Below are 25776 nucleotides of genomic sequence, written 5' to 3'. Positions count from 1 at the left end.
ATACGACTTTAAATAACATGCCACAATCAGGAAAATAATTATGAAAAAAAAATCCAGCAACAAAAATAATCCATGCAATAATAATAATAAAAAAAAAAATCTTTATCACACAAACATCGTATTTAAGAAATGTGTTTTAATATAAGTATTTATGGTATTATAACATGCGTGACAACTTTCCCCACCCATGACTTATGAAAAAAAAAGTTTTTGCTAAGAAAGCTAAAGTGTGAGGTTAAAATGTACTTAATTATATATTCAGTTACCTCAATTGTTACCCTACTAATATAGCAAGAATGTGATTTTATGATCAAATGAGATACATTTGTAACTGTCGGTGACAATGTGGCACAATCTGATGGAAATACTTAGACCAGATAAAATGAATCCAAACTGATATCAGATTTTTCAAATACATTTTATTTTTTATTTTTCTGTTGACCAAAAGAATTCAAAATAAATCAGCGGACATAAATTAAGGTAAATTTCATGCATAATTCCCTGAAAATAAAACATTTTTTTTTGTTTTTGTTTTGGTGAGAGAAGAGTAAAAAACAAAACAAAAAGAAAGAAAACAACAATAGATGAATATAACCACCATCTGCTTCATCACCAGGCTGAAGAGGAGTGTGTTTGTGTGTGAGAGAGAGAGACTCAGACCCCTGATACATTTATAAGACTTGTGTGACTTTACGGTTATAAGTGACATCATCTGAAATCTCTTGTAAACCAGTTCACCTGCATCTAAACAGCTGGAAGTGTTAGCTGGCAGTAGAAAAAGTTCAAAGCTGGTAGTTGCAGCTGATTTTCATGCTCAACCATCCTATATGAAGGCCCACCCCAATATTCATAATAACCCTCAGTAATGTTTAGTTAACTCAAGTGTGCATGTGTGAGTGCATAGGTGTGTGTGTGTGTGATCTGATCCAGGCTGATACAGAGTCCTAAACACACTAAGTTAAAGCCGAACTCTGAGCGTGACCATAAGCCAAGTCAGCCAAACTGGCAAAGAAGGTTCATAAGACTGCTATTTTACCACCAACCATCTCAAAAATACACATGCACACATGTGCACAGATGTGGTGAAGATCTGCTGTGATCTACTTTAGCTGCCCACTGACTCACACCAAACACAATCAACAACACATGCTGGCAGAATACAAGTGGTTCGCTGAAAGTAGCAGAGCATTCAAGCTGAATACTGTGTTAATTATATTTCTTCATTTACATTTTTTTTATCATGCCTAATACTGGTGCACAGAACAGCTTATGAGGTGTGTGAGTGGCTGTGTTCCAGAACCTTGTGAGCTGCCTTGCTGTCTACTGCCTACACAGGGAACATCAAAAGTGACTGATTTGGAACACTTTACATTGGCAGCAAATCATGTACTAAATTGTGCTCCTTGGGTGTCTCGACCACTGATCTATATCAGTGGTCTCGACTCATAAATGATTCAATGGAGTTTGCTGTTATCATGTTGCTAAGATAAAAATGTGATTGCATAAAAAATACAGAGCAAGGCTGCATCTGTTTGGTCAAAAATGCAGTAAGCAGTTATGTATTGAAATTTTTACAACTGAAATAAAATGTTCTATTTTAATATAATAAAAAATGTCTTATCATTATCAATGTCAAAAACAGTTGCACAGCTTAATATTTTTGTGTAAAGGATTATACAGTTTTTCCAGGATTCTTTGATGATTAGAAATTTTAAGCAGCACTTATTTGTAACATTAATGGTCTTTACTGTCACTTTTGATCAATTAATATAAATAATACATTTGTGAATAAATTAAAAATTATTTATATTTAAAAAACCAACAAAGAAAAAATCTTACTGACTTGTCAGAATGGTAGTGTACATATCAGGTAATATAAATTACTTATAGATTTATTTATTTTTATTTTTTTTTAGGGGGGGCACATTTTAAATTAGACTAATAAACAATTTTTAACAATACTTTTTGGAAAATAAGATATTTTCCTTAACGAACACCACCAAAACAAAGCATCTTAGAAAGCAACATAATTAGTTGCATATAGTAGATGTAAATGAAGCTGTCTGTGTAGGCAGTACATGCTCGCAATGTCATTGTGTGTGGATAAAGAAAGTGTTTGTGGTTTAGCTAAGCTAATACACACTCCTGCCTTTCTGCATACAACAAGTTCAAACACTAAAAATTAATGAACATGAGCCTGTATGAGTCATAAAGAGCAGATTCTTGTACGTTTTTCTGTAAAACATCGATTATGAACTGAGTAGTCACTGAGTAGGAAGCACAGAGCAGGCTGAAGCGATGCCAGCAGGTCCATTTGCAATTTGGATGAAGGGATTTTCAGACAATAAATGTGTTTTCAACTACCCTCACCCACAAGCAATACATACACAGCTGTACTGTATTTGAATGTAAACATAATAAAAATGAAGTACATATGTAGTTGTTGTAATCCCAACACTGGTGTCCTGGATACAACTGATTTGGCCTGTATTTGAAATGAGCAAACAAGAAACATGTCAAAACACACACACACATACACACACACACACACACACAAAATGTAAGAGTTGTACGAACATACAAGGGTGGAAAGCTCACTAACCCAGGGAACCACTGCAGCTTCTGAGTTGCAGTCTAAGTTCTGTTCTTTGGTTCTGGGCTCTTATTGGCCATCCTAAACAATTCTTTATGACATCCCTTCCCCAAATAATACAGAAATCCCACCCACTTCATTGCTTTTCAGCTCACTACAGCAAAAATAGGCACAGAAACACTTTAGTCAGTCAGATGAATTGATGACTGCTTTTTAATAGAATAATTCACCCCAAAATGAAAAAACTGCTGAAAATATACTCACACTCTAGGGCAGAAGTGACAGTTTAAAGTAAAAACTTTGTTTGTTACAAACAGCAGATTTTCACAAGAAATCAAATGATGAACTGGAGTCATTTGGATTCCTTTTGGATTATTGTGATGTTTTTATCAGCTGTTTGGATTCTCATTCTGATGGCACCCATTCACTGCAGAGGATCCATTGGTGAGCAAGTGACTCATCTAATGTACAATTTTGGATGGTCTGAGGGTGAGTACATTTCCAGCCAATGTTTAATTTTTAGGTGAACCATTTATTTAAACTTTTGCCAAAAATTTCTCTACTGCTTCCTGAAATCCAAAAAACTCTCATCACTACGTTAAATTAATCTGTTTGTACTGATCCATTCTCAGTCTTTCCTGGACTGAAGGCCAGTAAACATTACAAACCACATTAAAGGACCCAATGAAAAATACTCAGAATTCACCACCAACGATCACTGACACTTCAGACACTGTTTAGATGCGCACTTAAGGAGTTCCTGGTAAAATGGTCATGTGACTCCATATAGAGGGACTCACTAAGGTAAAGTGGGGGTGGGAGTTTTCTTCAGGGGTGCTTTATGTTTGTTCAACCACACTGAAAGACTGAAACACAAACAAAAAACAACAACTGTAATAGCAGATGCAGTGCACTCTCCTCCACGGTGTTATCAGAAAATACACTAGTGATTCATTTTGATGAATGTTCAATTGCAAAGAAAGGCCTCATTTTCCCCCTGTATAAATTTTTGCATTCTGTTCTTCTGCAACCCTCTGAAGCTTCCATGATTCTTGAAATAACAACACTCGGCAAGGAAATACACAAAAATACAGAAAAAATATGGAAGCAGATTGTATCCATACAGGAATATCAGGGAGAAAATGCAGTGTTCAGCCATTGTTCATATTCATCTCGATTCTTCGTTTGTCTACTCAGCGTTGTGTGTTTCCGAGCCACTCTCCCTAGCTGGGACCTGATGGTAAAAGCTGTAATCTCTGTGAGTTCTTACCAAACTAAACAAGGAAAAAAATAAATAATAACGTTATGGGTCCATCAAAAATGTCACTCAATAACAGATTCCATGTAGTCATATATTTAAATTTTTTTGTTGAAATATTATTTATAATCCTGGAAGCAGATTTGAAAATAGTCCTTTGTATCCTTTAATTCTTTTTGTTATTTTTTATGCATTTTTTTCCCAAAATACTTCATTACAAAAAAGTCGTTCTCAGCAGGTGTTGAGAAAAATATAGACTGTGAAAAGCTCCGACTCCAGGTTAAGACTGTCCCACCCCTTAGAGAAATGTTTCACACTCTTCATCTTCAGCGTGAAGGCATCTGAAGAATAAATCTCCTTTTTTAAAGCTCAAATCCATGCCTGCTTAGCGACCTTACTGAATTATTCCTTAGCTCTTAGTCTGTCATTTACAGATAGAAGTTTCCTCCCATATATCTCTTTCCAACCCCCACCCGTTCCCACCCCATCTCTTCTCTTCAGAAGCCCTTTATATGACAGTAAGCCTCAAGACTGGAGAAAAGGATGTAGAGAAACCAGAGACTGAAGAAAAAGAGTGTTGTGAAGATGCGCTGTGTGCGCGGGCCGCCCAGCTCTCCACCGATGTGAGGCCTGCGTCGGTACAGAAGGACACTCACCGCCAGGAAGGCAAAGATAGTGAAGAGAGTGACAGAAAATGCCAGGGAACCTGCTTGCACCTCGAACGCACGGCCCTGCATGTTCCAGTAGATGGCAGCCACTGACCAGGCCACACCGATTCCCAAGAAAACGTTCACAGCATTACTACCGGTCACGTTACCGATAGCCGCGTCTGCGTAACTGTCCTGCACCGCTGCAACTTTACTGGCAAAGGTGTCTGAGGAGAAAAGAGAGATGTGATGTAGATGCTTTCATAAAATAGTGTAATAATCTATGATTAACAAGCAATAAAAGGATGCAATTCAGGAGAAATCTGATTTATGAGCATAATATAGTTAATTGTATGATAAACACATACTGTAACTGTATGTTAAATAAGGAGCATTTATTAAAACTAAGCAGCACAACTGACTTGTGAACCCTCACAGTTTTTTTATGTCAGACAGATTGACCTCAGTAAATTCAAGAGACAGTGAGGGGGTTGAAATGGTCATACAAAACCAAATTATGATTGATTTTGGCAGAAACAACTTTATTAATTATATGTGGACCTCTGGGAAAAAACTAAACACAGTAAGATATGTTAATGTTTTTGGACGGAGTCTCTTAAAGCTGCATTTATTTGATAAAAATAAATTAAAAATATTTTCTTTTTATTATTTTATTACTGTCATGGCAAAGCACCAGTCACATGATCCTTCAGAAATCATTTTTATATGCTGATTTGATGCTCAAGAAACCTTTTTTTATAATGTTGAAAAAAGCTGTGCTGCTTAATTTTGTTGTTGGAAACTAATAGTTTTTTTTTTCAGGATTCTTTGATGATTAGAAGGTTTAAAAGAACAGCATTCATTTAAAATAGAAATCCTGTCACATTATAAATATCTTTACCTTTCGGTCAATTTAATGCGACTGCTGAATAAAAGTCATTCTTACTGACCATAAACTAAAAGTAGCATAATTATATGATATGGTCCATTTAAAATGGCAAATAAGAGCATACACAAACTCACCAGGGATAGATGTTCCCAGGGCTACAAACACCACAGCGGTGACCGAGTCCTTCAGGCCAATGGTGCAGCCAAAGTGACTGGCCAGGTCACCGATCACAGCAGTCAAAAGACCGATGATCACTATGGAAACAATGAAGCATGCCCACCCGTTCCAGTATTCCGTGGGTGGGACACAGGCAAACAGAACCTTCCAGAACACAGTCAGGAAGTGCATGACGTAGTCAAAACAAGATGGCAGACGTTCCTCTCCCCCTTCATCCTCATCCTCATCTCCTGAGATAAAGACAGGAAGACAGGAAGAAAGAAAGGAAGCAAGAAGGAAAGGCAGGCCGAATGGGAGTAGAAAGATAAGAACATGAAAAATGTTAGTATTGGGGTGTCGCCCACATTACATAAGTTGCATACCTGAGCAAAGCTATCTATTTGACACCATGGTGATTTGGGGGTCCTGTTGCCTTGGTAACACCGGCTGTTTGATAGTCACGGTAACTGAAGGCTACACACTGTGAGAGCAGCATTTTTATTTCGACACGGGGTCATAAAAGACTAATATGTAGGACATTTCCATTTTGATTTGGGGGAAAATCTATAGGAATTAATTTAAACAAAGTGAAACGTATCACACAGAGCTGATAATACCACATTCTTATTGATATCTCAAAAGATCAAATTAGTAAAAATGTTTAGAGTATAGAAGGGTTGTAGGATGGAAGAGAACCGTGTAGGAGATCTGTAGGCTCAGTTTTCATGTGGGCCGTGTAATATTTCACAACATAAATAGAACATTTTGTGTGCAATATGAACATGAGCGTATGTTTATATGATAAGTGAGTTTTGTTTCTTTCAGTACGTTTCTGTGAGTTTTGAGACGAGCTACAGTACACTACTGTTCATATGTTTGAGGTAGCTAGTATTTTTTCAAAACAATATTGGTATGTAACCAAAGCTGCATATATTATATCAGAATAGTAATATTGTGAGTTATTATAAATAATTTAGAATAACTTTTCCATTTGAATTTATTTTCAAATGTAACTTTTGTGATGGTAAAGCTGAATTTTCATCATAATTACTCTAGTCTTCAGTGTCAAATGATCCTTCAGAAATCATTCTAATATACTGATTTCCTGCTGATGAAACATTTCTTCTTATTATTATTATATTGAATATATGAATATAAAGTTCAAAAGAACAGAATTAATTTGCAGAATAAATATTTTTTAACATTATAAATGCCTTTATTATTACTTTTGATCAGTTTAATACATCCTTGTTGAATAAAAGTATAATTGCTGAATAAAAGCAACATTTTTTGGGTACGGGTTGAGTTTTTTGGGTTTGAATACTTTTTGTACAGTGCTGGTAATCACCTGCGCTGACAGTTATGGCCTCCATGAATTGTTCTCTCCAGGAATTTGTGCCCACAACCAGAGCCAAGTTAGTCTTCTTAATCAGCTTATCTACTGTACTCTACAACAAGCACACAAAAAAACAAAATGTATCACGTTAACATAAATACGAATAAAGAAAATTATTCCATAAAGCGAAAGACTGCTGTTCTCTGGCATTGTGTGTGTGTACCTTAAATTCATACGACTCTTCAATGATGATCTCTATTTTCGCATGCTCGCCCAATACAGGCTTTCCCATCTCTGCTATTCTTCTTGCTTCCTCCTCTTCTGATGAAAACTTCCTGTCTGGAATATCTACAAGAGATAAAGAGACAAAAGGAAACTTCTGTGTTGGATCATGTCATAATAGTTTATCAAAGATACACAAATGCTGATCACTTACATGCATCAATCAGCATCTGTCTCTACACTCTACACAACAAGTGGGCTTTTTGTCCCTTTTAAAGCACTTTGTGATTTATGCACTTGCAATAATTCTTTGGAATATTCATTAATACATGGTCACTTCAAACTAAACATCATGTGCATATTTAGTGTTCATTCATGATGAAACAAAAGGACAGAGAATTCATGTAAAATGTTCATAAAGACATTCTTACGTAACTTGTCGCATTGAATCGAATGTGACTACTTACGTAACACCATTTTTACAAACAAATTTGTACAGAAATTGGTGCCGCTTTTATTTTATGAATGAGGTGAACTGTCATTATAGTTTTTGTTATTAGGAAGATTGCACATGCAAACACACACAATAGATTAACAGCCAAACTTTGTTCGACTGAACCCAGTGTGAGTTGTGCTATAAAAACGAGCAATTCAGAAGGACAACAGAACAAAATGCACACCAAAAATACACACCAAAAAGCCTGAAAGATGGGATGAACTTTCAAAATCCCCTGCAACCCAAATATTATCTTCTCGTGCATGTGTTACAACACACACACACACAAACCTGGAGACACACGTGTGTGTTCATCCAGAAAGTGAGGCAGACAAGACCACAATTACTGCAGATGGCCTCATCTTACCTCACACATACACATAAACACACACACTTACCGTCAGCTAATAACAGAGCTGTGTGGGGGAAAAAAAGAGAGGGAGGAGTGGAATGACATGAAGAAAACACTAGACAGATAATGATGAAGGGAAATGCAATGAGATACTGGACAGGATGTATTTACTCAGATAAACACGAATGAAAATATTTGCAGCCTTCAGCGTTTCATCACCCTGCCCGGAATCTCTGAGCCAGACAGGTGCGACAGGTGTGACCGAGCAGATGTGATCAGATGTGATAGTGTGGGCCGATCCAGAGCGCTGGAGCAGGTGGTTGCCCCTAGCAACAGGAGTGTCGTAGTAGCATTTGAGATGTAGCGCCAGAACTAAGACGTGCTAAACCTAAGCTAATTATTCACACACATTTGCTTTCCTGTCGTGATGCTTTTTTTTCCGTAGACTTCAATTGCTTGTGTTGAGATAATGATATTGTCCATCCACTAATCTTCAGAAAAACCTTTTTGCATTTTAGTTTTATATTAAAATAGAAAATTGGTAACCCTTAAAGGGATATTTTATACACAAAAATGTCAGTGTTTAAAAAAAAAAAAACATTATTCACACTTATGCTGTTCCAAATATGTAAGACATTGTTTTTTTTATCTTGTGGAACACAAAAGAATATTATAAAATATTTATAAAGTATTAAATTATTTGTAAAACTTTTTGCCCAAACAATTAACACAATTTGGGTAAATTATTTTAACTACTTTACTCTATAATTTTTTTTTTATATAATAATTATAATCACTATATAAATGCCTATGGAGTTTTTAGGTTTTTAAGAGGGAGTCCTGATTATTTAAAGAGAAGACAGATTGGGGGTGACTTACAATAAGAAATATCTTGACATTAATATAAGCATATTTTAAATCTAGTTTAGTCTTATTTTAAGGAATTTTGAGGTCCCCCGGATGAACCTCTGGACTAAATAATGAGAAATTTTATTTTTGGGTAAGCTGTCCTTATAACAATAAGGTTCAATTGGTTTAGTACATCAGGTTTCCTGAATTAACAAACAAAACAAAACAAATATATATATATATATATATATATATATATATATATATACTATATATATAGTAACCAAACCCACACACATTTACAAATGAGAAAAAAAAATGTGTCTCTCTTTTTTTTCTTTATCTGTGTATAATGACTTTAATAGTTCTGTAATCAGTGCTGTAATTTTCTGTCGCTGAGGATGAATGAGATAGTGAACAAACAAGCTTTGATTAAGTGTATGTATGTGTGTGTGTGCGTGTGTGCTGAGATGAAAATGTCAACCTATAATGAGAAGCTGGTTGTGTAAATAAGCTCATAATTTATGCTCAAATGTGTGTGCTAGTAGGGTTGGTGGTGGAGGGGGGATGTGTCTTGATGCACATTATTAACCTGCAATTTGTGTATAGCATCGTCAGCTCTAGGCTCTTCACCGTAACACACAAAGACGTGGCAAATGCACAAAGGAATTCATTTCATCTATTCGCCACATTTTCTCTCTCACAGTTCTTTCCTGGAAGCTTCGACTCAAAGGTTCAGTGTAAATCTATTGCACATCAGCGCTAGCAACAGCTGATGGTACCCTGGCAACAGATCCCAGACAGCTCTCTCCTCCCTGCATTCTGTGAGGTAATGAGATCGTGGGATGTAGGTGTCGATATTCAGACGAAAACCCCCGTCGCTGGCTCATTCACAGTTATTCCATCATCACACACATATAAACGCACAGATCTCTTCCTCTAACAAACAAACACACACACTTACACAGAGTGAAGTGATATTTTGGTGAGCTGTTAGCAATTCTGTGATAAAATGATTCACTTCTGATGATCTTCTCATTTAACACACTCATCTGGGACATGTGGAAGGGGTGTTGCAGGTTTGGGCTCCATGGGATATTAATTGCACACAGATGCAGCACAACAGATCTCTCCTGTCTGTCTCTCTGTCCTCAGTTGTATCACCCCTCTCCTACTGTTCTCATGTGTCTCTCACACTATTCTTTCTTTCATTCTCTCCTCATCTGTCTCACCCCTTTCCTGTATGACTTTTCTAGATAATTTATTTCCTTTTATACTTTAGTAATGCTTTTTTATTGAGCATTTATGTTTTCGTAATTTTTTCATATGTGTATAGGTGTAATGATGCTTTGCTTTAGGGTGACTTTTTAACATTCTGCCAAGGGATGAAAAATAGCCTCTTTGGCTAATTCTGGCACATTTACAGTTATGTTTATTAATGTGCATTGTCCCTGTAAACTAAACTAAACTAAACCTGTCTCACCCTTTTCTGTTTATTTGTCTCACAGCTCTTGTGCTTGTCCTTCTCTCGTCATCTTTCTCACCATCTCCTGTCTGTCTCACACTGTATTTCTTTAAAGCCTCAGTGTTAAGGTCGTATGAATGTCTGACAAAAATGTTAGGAAACAAAATAACAAAGATGAGATGAAAAATGAGGATCATGACACAAATTAAATGTAATTAAAATACACTATTGAGTTTGTATATATTTGAATATACTAACAATGTTTTTAAAGAAAATCTGAAATATGAAGAATATGACTGTCAATTAAGCTAATCATAGACAACAATGTGGAAATGAAAAGGAATCTATAGTTTTTTTGTACACATTTTTGTTAAAATGCATATACATGCTTAAATATAAAATTCATTTTTACACCAAAAAGTTTTCATAAATTTTGCACTTAACTTTTTAAATCACTAAATAAAGTAAAATGGACTAAAATCTATAAATATGATTTAATGATTTTTTTTTTGTCTAAGGAATAATACTTTTACATTTTTTAAAAATTTTAAATATTTTTTCAGAATTAATTTTTGTCAAAAGTGAAAAAATGTGACTAAAACTAAATTAACTAAACAAACGGTGTAAAATTAACAAAAAACTCTTTCCTGTTTTTCTCTGATCTCCATTTCCTGTCTTTTTTTCATTGCTCACCCTGTCTCTCTCTCATTTTCTCCTGTCTCACAGCTTTCCTGCCTGTCTCTACCACCACATTTTTATATTTAATCCAGTTGGTGTATAAGAGGGTTCAATGCCAAAGAAAGCATCCTGTATTTAGATGTATAAAGCTGGAAGTGTTTCTTAAGATCCTTCAACCGCTCACACATATTTTGCGGCGACAGCACAGGATCAGCAGTTCTAAAGTCATGTTTGGATGTAGGACAAGTGATGTGTATTATATTACAGGTTCGGTGTCAAAAACACATACAACCCATTTGATACAAAGTTGTATCTATCTGTCTGCAAAGAAAACTGAATCTACAGCGTGAATCATACCAGTGCAAATAAAAAACCCTTATGAGTGAGTCAGGTCAGTTACTAAATTTAAGGAATACAAATTGAAAGGAAAAGTTAAAGTGTTTGGAAAGACATGAAGACAGAAAGAATTTTCATTTTCGTTTGAACACTTTCCTCGATCTGACTCATTCACTGAATTATTTAAATTGTTCACTTAATAATCATCAAAGATCCAGAATTATTAGGAGCAATCAGAATCTGAACCACAATCATTAAATAACAAACAGCACTATATACAATTCCCCATGGAAACAGATTTACAATGTTCATATTTTGCTAATTATTGGTTGTCAAACAAATGATAATTGTGAACGCACATATGACTTTGAGGTACTTTTTCCCCCGGGATTTCTCAAAATATATCAAAATTCAATCACATTCGAATCTGTGTTGGCATGAAAATAAAGACATATCTAATGAATAATTTATAAACTTCTTATTTACGAGCACACTAGTGAGGAGACGGCCAACATGTTGTTTTGTGTGCTTAGGTACGTTAATAAGTAGGTTGTGTAGTGTTGTCCAGACGAGATGAGAGCTCAAACAGAGAGGACCAGCTGTTCTTCATCTCTCATTCTTTCTGAAGGGTATAATACTGGGACAAGGACACATACATACATGCAAACACACACACACACACACAGTATGTCTGCCTGATTTATGGAGAGATTTTGAGAGACAAACTTGACTACTTGGGTGAGGGGGAGGTTGTGCATGCGCACGTGTATTCATTTCTCACACTATTTCAGATCTGGCACTGGCGATTAAGGTCAATGAATACTGAAACTTCAAAGAAGTCAATGAAAAAGCAACACTGCTAGCTAATCCTTCACATAGTTCTCTAAACTATAACCTCAAGACATTTAGGAAACTATATTAAAACTGGAAGATAAAAACAGGAACGTTGACATTTTTAAAGCAATACAAAAACGTCATCGCAGCATTTCTTGTATGAGTCGGAGATGAGTCAGTTTGAGAGCTGCGCTCTGTGGGTCTTCACTGAATTCATGTGCTTTAAGTCAAAGTCCCTTTAAGGCAAGTCACCATGCCGCTGGGTAGCTATATTTTATCTAGGCAATAGGCATCATATCTGCTTGAATTGGGAAATCTCAGAAACTGTTGGCTGACGTTATGTTTCTATAATTATGTAGGAAATAAAATCTGACAAAAACTGTTTAAAAATGTTGCTTCTTCAGCTCAAAGAATGGCAAAATGCATATTTTTTCCCCATTTATTTTTCGATGAGTAGTCAGTCCATTTCTAAATACTGACTCTATTTGAACCTGTAGGGCCATCCTGGGTGCCCTCTACTGGTAGCATCTATTCATAGAGACAGAAAATTTGCTTCATTATTCAAAAGACATTGAAAGCAGAAATAGGCCACCATTCAAAATTTTGGAATAAGTATGTTTTTTTTTTTTTTTATGTCTTTGACATAGGTCTTTTTATGGTCCACAAGGCTGCATTTATTTGATCAAACATACAGTAAAACAGAAATATTGTGAAATGTTACTACATTTTAAAATAACTGTTTCAAATTTGATCTATTATTCCAGTGTTCAGTGTCACATGATCCATCAGAAATCATTCTAATATGCTGATTTGGTGTTTTACTAAACATTTCTTATTATTATCAATGTTGAAATCAGCTTTGCTGCTTAATATTTTTGTGAAAACTGATTTTTGTTGTTGTTTTTTTCAGGATTCTTTGATGACTAGAAAAAACAGCATTTACTTTCACCGTCACTGATCAATTCAATGTGTCCTTGTTGAATAAAATTAAAATGTCTTGACCCAAACCTTTGAAAGAGACTGTATGTGAATATACTATATAGTGGATCTTAAATAAATAGAAGACTCTTGCTACTCCCAATAAAAAAAATCACGTGAAGACATAAAACATGAACTGAGAAAGAGCCACTGGATGAATGGAAATAAACGTAGAAATGAGAAAACAGATTAAATGAACAGCAAAAGTGGACGATGGTCACAGGATGTGATCTTACTGTGAGTACACTATGTGTGTGTGTTTTACCTTTCTGAAGGCTCATGTCCACCATGCGTGGTTCTGCTAGCTCCAGATAGAAGTTTTTGTTTTTTTCATACTCCTCATCATCGATGATTTTAACTTGTATGGTTTTACTAAGAGAGGAAGAGAGAGAGAAACACAACATCAGGGGTCACTGATCAAGTGAGGGGTCAGTGGGCTGTCCTGAGGTCAGAGGTCAAACAGCTCATTCAAACACACTACATCATCTTTCTATGATTCATTTCGCTTGCTGTCTTGTACCATCAATCTTGTTAGCTGCAAAATAAAAAAAACAGTGGTATATGGGTTTCAGATAAATCAAAACTGTTTGTAGCATTTTTACAAATAATAAATGAATAATAATTAATAAACTGTTTTCAGCCTTGATAATAATAATAAATGTTTCTTAAGCACCAAATGAGCATTTTAAAATGAATTCTGATTGATCATGTGATACTAAAGACTGATGTAATATGCTGAAAATTCAGCTTTGCATTACAGAAATAAATATAATAAAAATATAAAAATTAAATAATTCACAATTATACGGTATTTCAAATAAATGATCAAATAAATGGAAACACATTTCAAAACCACTGGAATGGTAGTACATGTACATAGATAAAAACAGCCAATAAATGTTTGATCTGTTGTCTATTGGAGATGATTTTGGTTCATCATTAAACATGTATTGGATCAAACTATATGAAAAATTATAAAGTATCCTAAATGTAGCAAGCTAGTTATCTAACGGCTAGCTTTCAACTTACCTTAGCTAATTTCCCTAGCTAGCAACAAAGTAGAAGCCGAACAAATTGTGATCAGCCTACATGGGTGTTTATTTAAAGAATCAATCTCTTAACAACTCTTATAACATCCATTCCTCTCTCATACTCTGTCACTATTTCACTGCTAAATTCTCAGCATGTGTGTGTGTGTGTGTGTATTTATAACTCAGCATGTGATTGATGTTGACCTGGTTTCTCTGTGACTGTGAGTAACACCTGTTTCAGTTGTTTCAATGAGAGTTTCTGTATGTGTGTGCGCATGTTTGACCTGTGAATATCCCCCACCCTTCATTCAGATCAGTTACTCACAGTTCAGCTGTCCGCAGACCCACACCACTTCATCTCTCTCTAATATGTCTTTAAGTCTAACATACTCATGTTCACATTCCCTTCTGCTCTGCCCTGTTTCCCCTCCATTAGCGGTCACATTACACTCAGATGTCCTCTCAGCCTCTCTCACTCGCTCTCACACAGTGAAGGGAGAGACAGCGTGCAAAGAGAGACTGTGACAGGGCTGCATGTTTGGATCTGTGATCTGATATAGGTCATTCCTACCATGCAGTACAGTTTTGTGTCTCCATCATATCTAAAGGAATGGTACAATTAGCTGAATTGACTCGTCTTCTGTGTCACATGATCCTTCAGAAAAATGTCCTAATATTACCCATTATGTTGAAAACAGTAGTGCATCTTAATATTTTAGTATGAACTCCAGGATTCTTTAAAGAATAAGAAGTTCAAAACATTGTTTATTTAAAATAGAAATATCGTGTAACCATATAAGCCTTTATTGTTACTTTTCGTCAATTTAATGCATATTTGCTGAATAAAAGTATTAATTTCATTTGAAATATAATAAAGAAGTCTGTATATTTAAAATTCCAAGCCACTTAAAGCCTTATAATAGCTTTTTGTGTAAGAAAATAATGACAGAAGTTTCATTTTATGCTGAACTAATAATTACAAAATATTTTGCATCAAAATGTCACAATTAAGTGAAGGGTAAACATTTATTTTTATTTGTTTTTGCATCTTGTACAATATCATATGTTCAGTGCTTTTTGTTTATAATTTGTTCTACATGGTTTAATGTATAAAGTCATTTATAATTTGGTTTGCAAAGTGCTTAACTGTGATTCTGAAAATATAAAAGCACATCAAAATGCAGAAATTTCTCTTGTACATCCGAGTTTTCTATTCATAAAGGTCTCTAGATCCTTTCAAAACAGTCCGATAATGGCATTTTCCATAATGATGTAAGACATTACATTACATAATTTTTTTATAAAATTACAGAAATCAGTAGGCCTATGGTTTAAAAAAAAATCAAAATATTAAAATAAGTTTTCACTAGGTCTTTATTTCCATTCTGTTAGACATTCTGCTTTCTTGCCAATGTGTTTGTTGATTTTGACCAGACTGATTTATAAAAAGTCAGAGAATGTATAAAAATTTGTATATTTAAATATAAAGTTAAAAAAGTGCTGCATAAAAGGAATGACACATGTGCTTTGGTTAACAATCTCACACCCACATGCCTGGGCCAAGACGTGTAGGTGTGTGTGTGTGTTTGAGTGTGCATGCTAAAAAGTATGGAATTTACAGTAAACAAGATTTATTCCTGTATTGTAAAAAAATCCCTACAGTGGCTCCTTTACCTGCTTCGAGTTGTAGTGACTCGGCAGACTGCCTGAGCTTACCACAAACAAATCTTTCTAAACCTTCGAAATCAGAAAAGACAATGTTCCTCCTCTGTTCTTTTCCTACTCCAGGAATTAAATGGAATCTTAAGCCTGAAACACACTTTCACGCGCCACTGCATTTCGAAATGTGATCTAGGATGATCAGACGTCCCTTTTACCTGAGACAAACCCAGTTTCACAAGGTGTGTGTGTCCTAGTGCCTTGGAGATGCACTAAAAAGCATAAATACCACCAAGTTTCAGCTGTCTGCAGTCTCTGGTATCATTTGTGATTCTCAGTAGAATGACCCTGCAGAACTGTAACGTTGCCATTGCAAGCTGACTTGCCGATACCTTCATTCTAGAACATCTATCAGCAAATCAGCTTGGAATGTATCTGGTTGCCATAACAACTCGAGCCGCTCTGCCATCCCAGAAAGAACTAGCACTAGAATGTTAGATCTGGATTTGAATTTAACAGTTTTAGGTTCCAATGTGGTTTAAAAATTATTTTTTAAAACAATTAACATAAAGTACTATCAAGACAGATAAAAGGTGTTCTCTGCACATATTTGTTTAATACAGCCACAATACGCAGACACTATTTTACATGCTTTTAGATATCACATTCATCAATCTCCAGTCCATCCCCCAACTCCTTCTGCTCCTCACGGCATAATCATCCAAAAAAATATATATATTTAAAAGAATACACATTCCCACTTTCCACATATTCACATTGCCCAACAGGCTCTTCCCTCTTTTAGAAAAAACTGTTAGATAGAGAATCTGTGATTCTTTAAGACAGTCCAGTCAACTCCATCCTCAAAACTCAGAGCAAACAACATCCATTCAAATCCAACATCATTAAATCAAGATATCTGACATTTGTTATTTCTATCTGCACTAAAGCTGCCCACTTCAGCCAAGGTCATTTTGTTGCATTGACAAAAACACAGCCAATATATTTCTTAGTAGACTTGACTACTAATGGTATTTATTCTACACATGGGAGAAATATAAGAGAATGGTGCTTTGATTTCAAATGCACACTGCCCCAATCCTTCTGTACTCATTTTATACACTTATTTTCCAAACTGTGCAGTCAATATCCAGTATATTTACCGGCAACACTTTAGAATAAGGTTCCAGTTAATGTATTAATTAACATGAACAAACAATGAATAATACATTTATTATTTATTCATCTTCGTTAATGTTAGTTATGAAAATACAGTTATTCATTGTTAGTTCATGGTAATTCACAGTGCATTAACTAATGTTAACAAGCACAACTTTTGATTTAAATAATGCATTAGTAAATGTTGAAATTAACATGAACTAAGACTTATAAATGCTGTAGAAGGATTGTTCTTGCTTAGTTCATGTTAACGAAAGTAGTTAACTAACATTAACTAATGGAACCTTATTCTAAAGTGTTACCTATTTACCTTGGATAAAGTCAGCACAATACCAAGAGATAATACAGTAGTAGTTACAGTGGAAAGAAAAGATGAAAAACATTTTAAGTCCACTTATCCTGACATGTGGTGGATTGCATGAGGAACATGCATTTTCATTCATGCATATCCTACGTTCAGGACCACTTACTCATTCACTCAATCCCCATTCATACATAGTAAATGTCACATGTGAGTGGAAATAAATGAATTCAGACACAGCTGTAAGAAATAAGCTTGGCGTAACTGACTTGTCTATTTAGACAAAAAAAATAAAAAATCCCTGTCACGTACAACACGATCCTGGAACAACATTCCAATCAACCAATCAGAATTGAGATATAATTTTTCAGGAAATGTCAGTTTTAGGCTTAAAATCAGGGTTAGGTGCTTCTACATCCTTGTTATTCAGCTATCATTTCCCACTGATTTAAAAAAAAAATATGGGTAGTGTTAAGTTTAGGGGTAGGCAGATTGGTTTAAGTCTATATTTTTGGAGAATAATGTTGATCCAGGATCATCAGAAGATGTTGATCCAGGAACATGTCTTACTTGGCAAAATCACGATGACTCTGTCTGAGCACAGCTTCACATCATGTCCAAACCAAGCGTGATACAGCGACAAATGATAAAATCTTGGTCACATTAATGCGAATTTGTGTCCTGAACAGCTGTGCCAATGATAAGCAGTGGGACATTCTGTGTTCAAATGTCCTAATTAATTTATTCATACAAATCAAAACCTGAGATATTTCAGCGCTCACAGAGTTTAGTGCCAGCTCTAATCAAACACACCTGAACCAATTAATCAAGGGTTCAGCGGAAAATTAAGTACAGTGGAGGCTAAACTCAGGTTAGCAGATCTACAGAGAACGAGAACGAAGAAAGTAGGAGCAAATGGAGAAGATAAAAAAGAGAAAGAACAAAATGGATGATGGAAGAAGAAAGAGAGAGTGGGGGAAAGGGTTGAAAAAAGATGGGGTTTTTATAGATAGTAATTTTTTCTTTTTTTTCATTCAGTTTTATGTAAAAATGCTCATTTTAGCCAGTCCAACCGATTAATAAAAAATTAATGAGTCAAAAAGCATGTTTTGCATGCATATAAAATGACATTTACTGTTGCTTCCGGTTCATTTGTTACACTGAAAATGAAAGGTCATGCTGAGTGCTCGGGATGCAATGTACTGTGCTTGGCATGTGACTCGTTTGCATGGAATTCCCAGATAACCCTGTATAATATATTTATATTTAATCATTTAGCAGATGCTTTTATCTGAAGTGACTTACAAATGAGGACAATAAATGCCAAACAGAATACCCAGACTAAAATGTGCAGTATACAAACAAAGTTACTAAATACTTGTGGATCAGTGGATCAGTGGTTCATGTAGTTTGTCTACAAACCAGAAGGTTGGTGATTCAATCCCCGCCTCCACCTGACCAAGTGTCGAGGTGTCCTTGAGCAAGACACCTAACCCCAGCTGCTCACGACGAGCTGGACGGTGCCCTCAATGGCTGACACCGCAGTCGGTGTATGAGTGAGTGAGTGAATGGGCGAATGTAAGGCAACTTGTAAAGCACTTTGGATGGCCATGGGTCTGTTGAAAGTGCTATATAAATGCAGTCCATTTTCCAATTACTACATACTACATTATACCAAGTATACTACATACTTCTTTAAACAATGAAAAAGTTCCAGTGTCACACTGATTTACTGTCAAGTTTGAAGGCAAAGTGCTATGAAGCAATGTTATTTTAGTATTATTTATTTACTAGTATTAAGTATATAATATTAAGTGCAAATAAGTATTTATTGATTTAATTTTATATATAATTAGGTTTATTTTATTTAAACATTTTTTATCTGCCAAGGCAACATTTCGTATTTTCTTTAAGTTTTTCATCTAATATGTGTTTTATTTTATTTCATTTCAGCTTTTTTTAATAGATGGAAATGTTTTTAATAGGTTTTGCTTTTAGTTTTAGTTAACATTTTTAGTTTCTTTTAAATTTTATTTAGTTTTAGTAATTTGTCATGTGCTCTTAAATATTTCTATTTAGGTAAAACTATTACTTAAACTTATTTTATTTTAGTTAGTTACTAAGGAAACAATTCTCATTTTCGTTTATGCTTTTGAATTTTACGTCTAACATATAATCTTATATATTTTTTTCAGCTTTATTTCACTTAACGAAAATTATTTTAACAATTTTAGTTTCAGCTAACAACAACATTGCTGAAGTGGACTATCATCAGGCCCTGAGTTGACTGACACCGATTTCATTTTAAAACTAGTGTAAACTTGCAAACACAATGCGTAGTGTTGTGTGTCTATGAGGTGTTCTGTGCATACTGGTTGTGTTTATGCAGCATATTTTCCTCTATATTCAGTAATTCAGACCTGCAGGCACAGAGACACTCTCGAGCATCATTACTGCACCAGAAATATGCAACTAAGAAAACCTCTGTCTCATCTGCGTACAACACACACACACACACACAGAGATATCCAAATCAAGAGTGAGTAGGAAGGAAAGAAAGAGAGTCTATGTTCTCCCCAGTGTCACCCTGATTATATAAGAGGCACGTGCTAAAAATAAACCCTGCAGTGAAAAGGGTGTGTGTGTGTGAGTGAGTGCATGCATGTCTGCAATGATGGGCAAATACACACACACATCGAGAGATACACGTTCACATACTAATTTGACTCAACGCAAACACAAACACACACTGTGCACACGCACATGCCTGCGAGCTCGTGTTCTCTGTGGTTGCCAAGGAGACACAGCTTCCTTCAGCTGAAAAGGAGCAAAGCTCTGCACACACACATGCACACTATAGCCTTCCCAGATACTTTCTCGAATCGGTATGCTAACACACACATTTGTGTGCAAAAATGTCTATATAAGATAACTTACTCTTGTTAGTGTTGTTTCCTGGAGCTCACCTCAGGCAACATTCCACTGGCGGCTATTAACAATAGACTGGAACCTCTACCCCAGGGTGGTCAGTGCTAGTGGCGCTAATAACATGCTTAGCTAGCTGCTAGTGTGACGCTGAGACTCAGATGGGGCCACTTCTGTACTCAACTGTGAGTATTACCCTCTGATTAACCTGCAACCTACCGGCAGGGTTCATATTAACACGTGCTAAGTACCAAATGCAAGTAAAAATTGGCTTTGGCAAGATAATAAAATGGTTACTCGCCAGTGGCTGGAACTGCAGTGTGATACAAGGTTAAATCTATTTTAAGGATGATATATAATCTGTGATTCAATCCAAAACACATACAAGCTGACAGCAACTAAAAAAATATCCGACATCCAACTTTTACTTTTTTTTCTTAGAAATGTAATAGGATATCTAAAGTTAAAATATATAAATTATTATTTATTTTATATAGACTACCATTTGAAAGTTAGGGGGCAGAAAGATTAATACTTCAGTAAGAAAACATTAAACTGATTAAAAGGGACAGTAAAACATTTATAATGTTTCAATTTCAAATATATTGTTTTTTTTTTCTATTCATCAAAGAATCCTGAAAATAAAAATGTATCACATTTTCCTCAAAAAATATTAAGCAGCACATCTGTTTTCAAAATTGATGATAATAAGAAATGTTTCTCGAGCACCAAATATTAGAATATTAGAATGATTTCTGAAAGATCACGTGACACTGAAGACTGGAGCAATTCAGCTTTACCATCACAGGAATAAATTGTATTACAAACATATTACAATGGTATAAAACATTTCACAATATTACTGTTTTTTAACTGTATTTTTGATCAAATAAATAAAGCCTTGTTGAGTATATGAGACTTCTTTCAAAAGCATAAACAAATCGTACCTACCAAACTTTTTTTTTGGGAAGTCGTGGCCTAATGGTTAGAGGGTAGGACTCCCAATCAAAGGGTTGTGAGTTCTAGTCCCGGGCCGGGCCGGACGGAATTGTGGGTGGGGGGAGTGCATGTACAGTTCTCTCTCTACCTTCAATACCACGACTTAGGTGCCCTTGAGCAAGGCATCGAACCCCCAACTGCTCCCCGGGCGCCACAGCATAAATGGCTGCCCACTGCTCCGGGTGTGTGCACACAGTGTGTGTGTGTGTTCACTGCTCTGTGTGTGTGCATTTCGGATGGGTTAAATGCAGAGCACAAATTCTGAGTATGGGTCACCATACTTGGCTGAATGTCACTTCACTTTCACTTTCACTTTTCACTTTAAATCCTTGGATCCCAACACGGTACTCAGGGAAATGTTCCAGTAAGCCACTGGTTTGACCCACGCTATGATTCACAGTGTAGCCTCAGTGTTTGTTATTTAAGCATGTCCTTAATCAGCTATTCCTCTTTGGAAAATGGCTGTAGAGACTCTCGGATGGGATTCTGATTCACGGTGGAGGGTGCTGTAATCATTTCATTGATCGATCCCTGTCTGTAATGTTAATGCCGGTGTTCAGTCCAACTGTCTTTTAGATTACAAAGGGAGTTCCAAAGGGCTCCTCTGTGTCTTTCTGTGTTTGTTAATTATAACGCCTCAGTGGTCAGAAACTCAATGAAACTCGCAGATGACTTTGTGCTGCATACTTCAGTCTTGAAGTCTTGACTGTGACCTAGGTTAAAGCTTACAAAGATTGTAAACAGCACAAAAGGAACGTGACATGGATTTGAGCGGGTAAATAATGACAGAACTTTCACTTTTGGATGAACCATTCCTTGAAATCCAAAATTATTTATAATTTACATCATATATTCATCCTCTTTGCTGTTCAATCCATTATTCAAGCAGCTCTCCTTGTCTGCTCCCTCACTCCATGTCACCAGGGAGTTTTCCAATCACAGGAGTCACTAAGATGATGTCTGGAGTAAATGTAGTATAAAGCAAGTGAAGTGAACTCAAATTCACACAGACACAAGCACAGTTCCTCTATATAATCCTAGATCCTTGCATGTATTTCTTTTAACTGTGTCAGACGGCTTGGAAGTTATAAATAAAGGTAGCAGTAAATATAGAAGATAAGACAGTTTTAAAATAATGCAATTACACATACCACATAGAATTAGTCATAATTCAATGAAAAATTAATAATTGCAAGATATAAACACAGGACTGAAAAACTCAGACTTTCTACAAACCTCAGAATTCTTAGTTTACATCTCGCAATTCTTAATTGAAAAAGACAGTTTCAACTTCTTATCTCACAATTCTGACTTTTCTTCTCATAATTTGTATATTACAAGATCTGAATTGTAATATATAAACACAGAATTGTGAGAAAAGGTCAGAAAAACAAATACAATTCCTTTCTTATTTTTTTATTCTGTGGCGGAAACAGGCTTCCATACAGCACATACAGGAAGAATTTAAAAAAATCATTGTATTAAGCACAATGTAGTTCTGGACATCTTTCTAACTTTACAAAATTACTTATGAGCCATATGCCTACAAAGACCTTACGCCAGCAGCTTATTGCACTTCATAATAGCTCAGCTACTATTGAAGAACTCAAAATATATTCGCTAGAAGCACCTATTAATTCATTATAATAAATGAGTAATGTTTACTTTTCTAAATGATTCATTACACAGTGGAGCTCTGCTATAAATGCAGATTTACAAAAACTGTTTAAATGTCCAAAGAGAGGCAAGAGACAATGAGGCAATGACGAACTGAGAAGAAGGCTAATGATACACATCCTCTTTCTACTGTTGCGTTCCTTTCATTGTTCTACCAAACACTGACTGAACTACAGGCACAATAATTAAAGCTACTAATACACAAACTCCAGGTACTGTAGTCACAGCAAATAACTCCAGTGTGTGACAATGCATTTATATATATATATATATAAAAAAAATCCCAACACATTGTTTTCAGAAATCATTGAAACCTGCTGATTTAGTGCTCAAAATTTATTTATTTTTTTTAACTGTTGTGCTGATTAATATTTTTGTGACCTTTTGATGAATAAAACTTATAAACATTATAAATGTCTTTACGGTCACTTTTCATCAGTTTAATGTGTGTGCTAAATATATTTTAAAAAAATATGAATTATGAATATCAATCAAAACTGCATCTGAATTTAAATATACTGTATGTACAATGTAATACTTAATCCCCAGTGACTTTATTTACAGCAAACTAAATTACAACTAATAAATCTACCTGACTATAACCACAGCTATTTATAAACCAGTGTCTAAGCTTAGTCATAAAGTAACTTGCCTTTCATCTACTTAAACTTTGTGGGCTCAAATTACAGAAAGTAATAAACTACAACAACTCAAATCACAGCTAATTATTAATAAACTCAAATTAAGCTAAAATAATTACTACCAAACAACAAAAGTAATATAATCAATCAAAGCTGATAAAACCGGGACAGAAAGACATAACTTGTGGTGATATGAAATGAAAGTACTTGAGAGAAAAAGAGACAAAGAGAAAAGTGGTTCCTGGTGCATTCTGGTGCATCGTGCTGCAGCATCATGGGAATATAACAAGCACCAGCCGAGAAGGAGATCCCCGACACACACACACACACACACACACACAAATACTATGCACACGCTTTCTCAAAATCACACTTACACATTGTATTTAACACAATGACAGTGTTCACAGATGGGTATAAAGAGATGGAGAGGTGGGGCTCTTTTCTTTACTCTGTCAGCTTTAGTATGTTACAAGCATCATCTGATGAATACATTTTTCTCTAAATATCTTTCTTTCCTGGTCTCTCATCTACTGTCTCTATCTCCAAAGGGTTTAATGGTCATTGAAGAGGGGTCACAGCGACATAAGAAGCCTACTATGAAAAAGAGAGAGAGACAAATTGTGTATATCTACCTTGTGCTGACAGCTGACCTTTCTTAAAGCAGAACAGAAGGCAGGATAACTCCATATAATCTAGTTAGTTGGCGTACTGGTTAGGGTGCCAGTGATTTAAAACCTGTTTGTGGCAATGGCAGGTGCTTGGTTATGCCTTTTACTCAACTTTCTCTCTGCAAGTAGTCCATTGGCTCGAATGTAACTTTAGGATTGGTGCCTGCTAGTCGTGTACTAGTATTGAAATTATACCTTCATCACTATTTAGGGTACGGCACAAGCTGAATTGTCACTTTCAATACATGATACCACTCGTGCTGTTTGGATGCATTGTTCTTTACACCACTTTGCAATGAGAAGCAGATTATCTACGCCTCCTGAGATTTTTCAGCCCAGTGTACGGTACTCTGAATGAATATTTTAATTATTATTTTGTGTATCTTTTATAATTCAAAAGTAGGTCAAATGTGTTAATCTAAAACACCGGAGGAATAATGCATTCATGTCTAAATGTGGTCAGTTCAATCAAACCACTCCTTACGCAGGATAATTTGCTTTAATTTTGTAAACTAAAAATGGGATTAAAATAGCTGAAACACTTAATGACCACAAAAAAAAAAAAAAAAGATATACATACCCCCTTAAATATTTATATAAAGTCTAACCAAAAATCTTGATTTTAATTAAACAAAAAGTCCATGGATACATTATGTGACAGCTACTCAAATACTCTTACTGTACATATAGACTGTGGGTGGGTTGGAGTGTCATGTGGAATATGGTGTGAACATTCTTACTGTACTATTAATAACCAGCAGGATATCTGGACCAGCAGTCCATGTGTTACTGAATTACTGGATCTGTTTCCAAATCTCACATGAATGAACTGAATTTAATTAAATACCAACAATCCTGAGAGAGATTTCAGACCCCCTCCCTACACCTCTCTGGAGTGACTATGTGTGCTTAAATACAGAAAATGTATGTATGTAAAAGTGATTAAATTGCATACAACTCATTCTGGAAGCCACAAAAGATTTAGAAAAAAGATAGAATAGAAACAGCAGGAAATAAGTCTTTGTAACTTCCAGCACATGTGCCTTTCTATTACAGCCATTATAACTCAGCATTACATGACCAAATAATACATGATCAAATCTGACAAACTAAACATCCACAAATTTTAAACCTAAAAACCTACTACCTGCAAGCATCCTTACAGTGGCTCCAAAAACTATTTGTACATCTCAAATTGGACTTAGAAATCCATGAATGACTTTGCAAAAATAAAAAAATATAGTGTAAATACACTTGTTATGCAAAGCATTTCCCAAAAAAAGGTATTAAGACTGAAATTAAGACTAGAATGTATTTGGATTTAGAAGTAATTTAGTACTTAGAATTCTGGTTCTCAAATATTGGGAAATAATTTCCCTGTGATTAACTATACCTGTGGTTTCTCTGCTAGGACACCTGTGTGACTTCATACATCCATTAACTTGACACCAGCTGGGCAAAAGTAATGGCAAATTGGTTCAGAAAGGTGAAGTTAGTTAGCTTTAGCATCATCTGTTTGCAGGTGACACTTGGTTTGACATTTTTCAATGACATCTAATGCAACGGCATTTCAAAATGTATCCAAAAACTTCCAAGTACTTTTT

General features: G+C 35.4%; 1 protein-coding gene across 4 annotated transcripts in view; it reads right to left on the bottom strand.

Moving 5' to 3' along the window:
* Positions 1–399: 399 nt before the first annotated feature.
* Positions 400–25776, bottom strand: part of LOC113112490 (sodium/calcium exchanger 3) — a 39367-nt gene continuing 13990 nt past the window's right edge. The window contains exons 1-7 of one of the 4 annotated variants that reach the window (XM_026278118.1): positions 20197–20566; positions 13355–13461; positions 7996–8013; positions 7103–7227; positions 6892–6991; positions 5522–5794; positions 400–4725 (exon numbers count right to left, since the gene is read on the bottom strand). In XM_026278118.1, coding sequence (XP_026133903.1) covers positions 4349–4725; positions 5522–5794; positions 6892–6991; positions 7103–7227; positions 7996–8013; positions 13355–13379 — 918 coding nt within the window. In that variant the 5' untranslated portion in view covers positions 13380–13461; positions 20197–20566 and the 3' untranslated portion in view covers positions 400–4348. Of the gene's footprint in view, positions 4726–5521; positions 5795–6891; positions 6992–7102; positions 7228–7995; positions 8014–13354; positions 13462–20196; positions 20567–25776 lie in introns of those variants that run through there. The other 3 variants (XM_026278115.1, XM_026278116.1, XM_026278117.1) reach the window with 3 other exon arrangements.

The sequence above is a fragment of the Carassius auratus genome, chromosome 13 (assembly GCF_003368295.1).
Source record: "Carassius auratus strain Wakin chromosome 13, ASM336829v1, whole genome shotgun sequence".
Classification (NCBI taxonomy): domain Eukaryota; kingdom Metazoa; phylum Chordata; class Actinopteri; order Cypriniformes; family Cyprinidae; genus Carassius; species Carassius auratus.
This window is presented reverse-complemented; position numbering and strand designations above follow the sequence as displayed.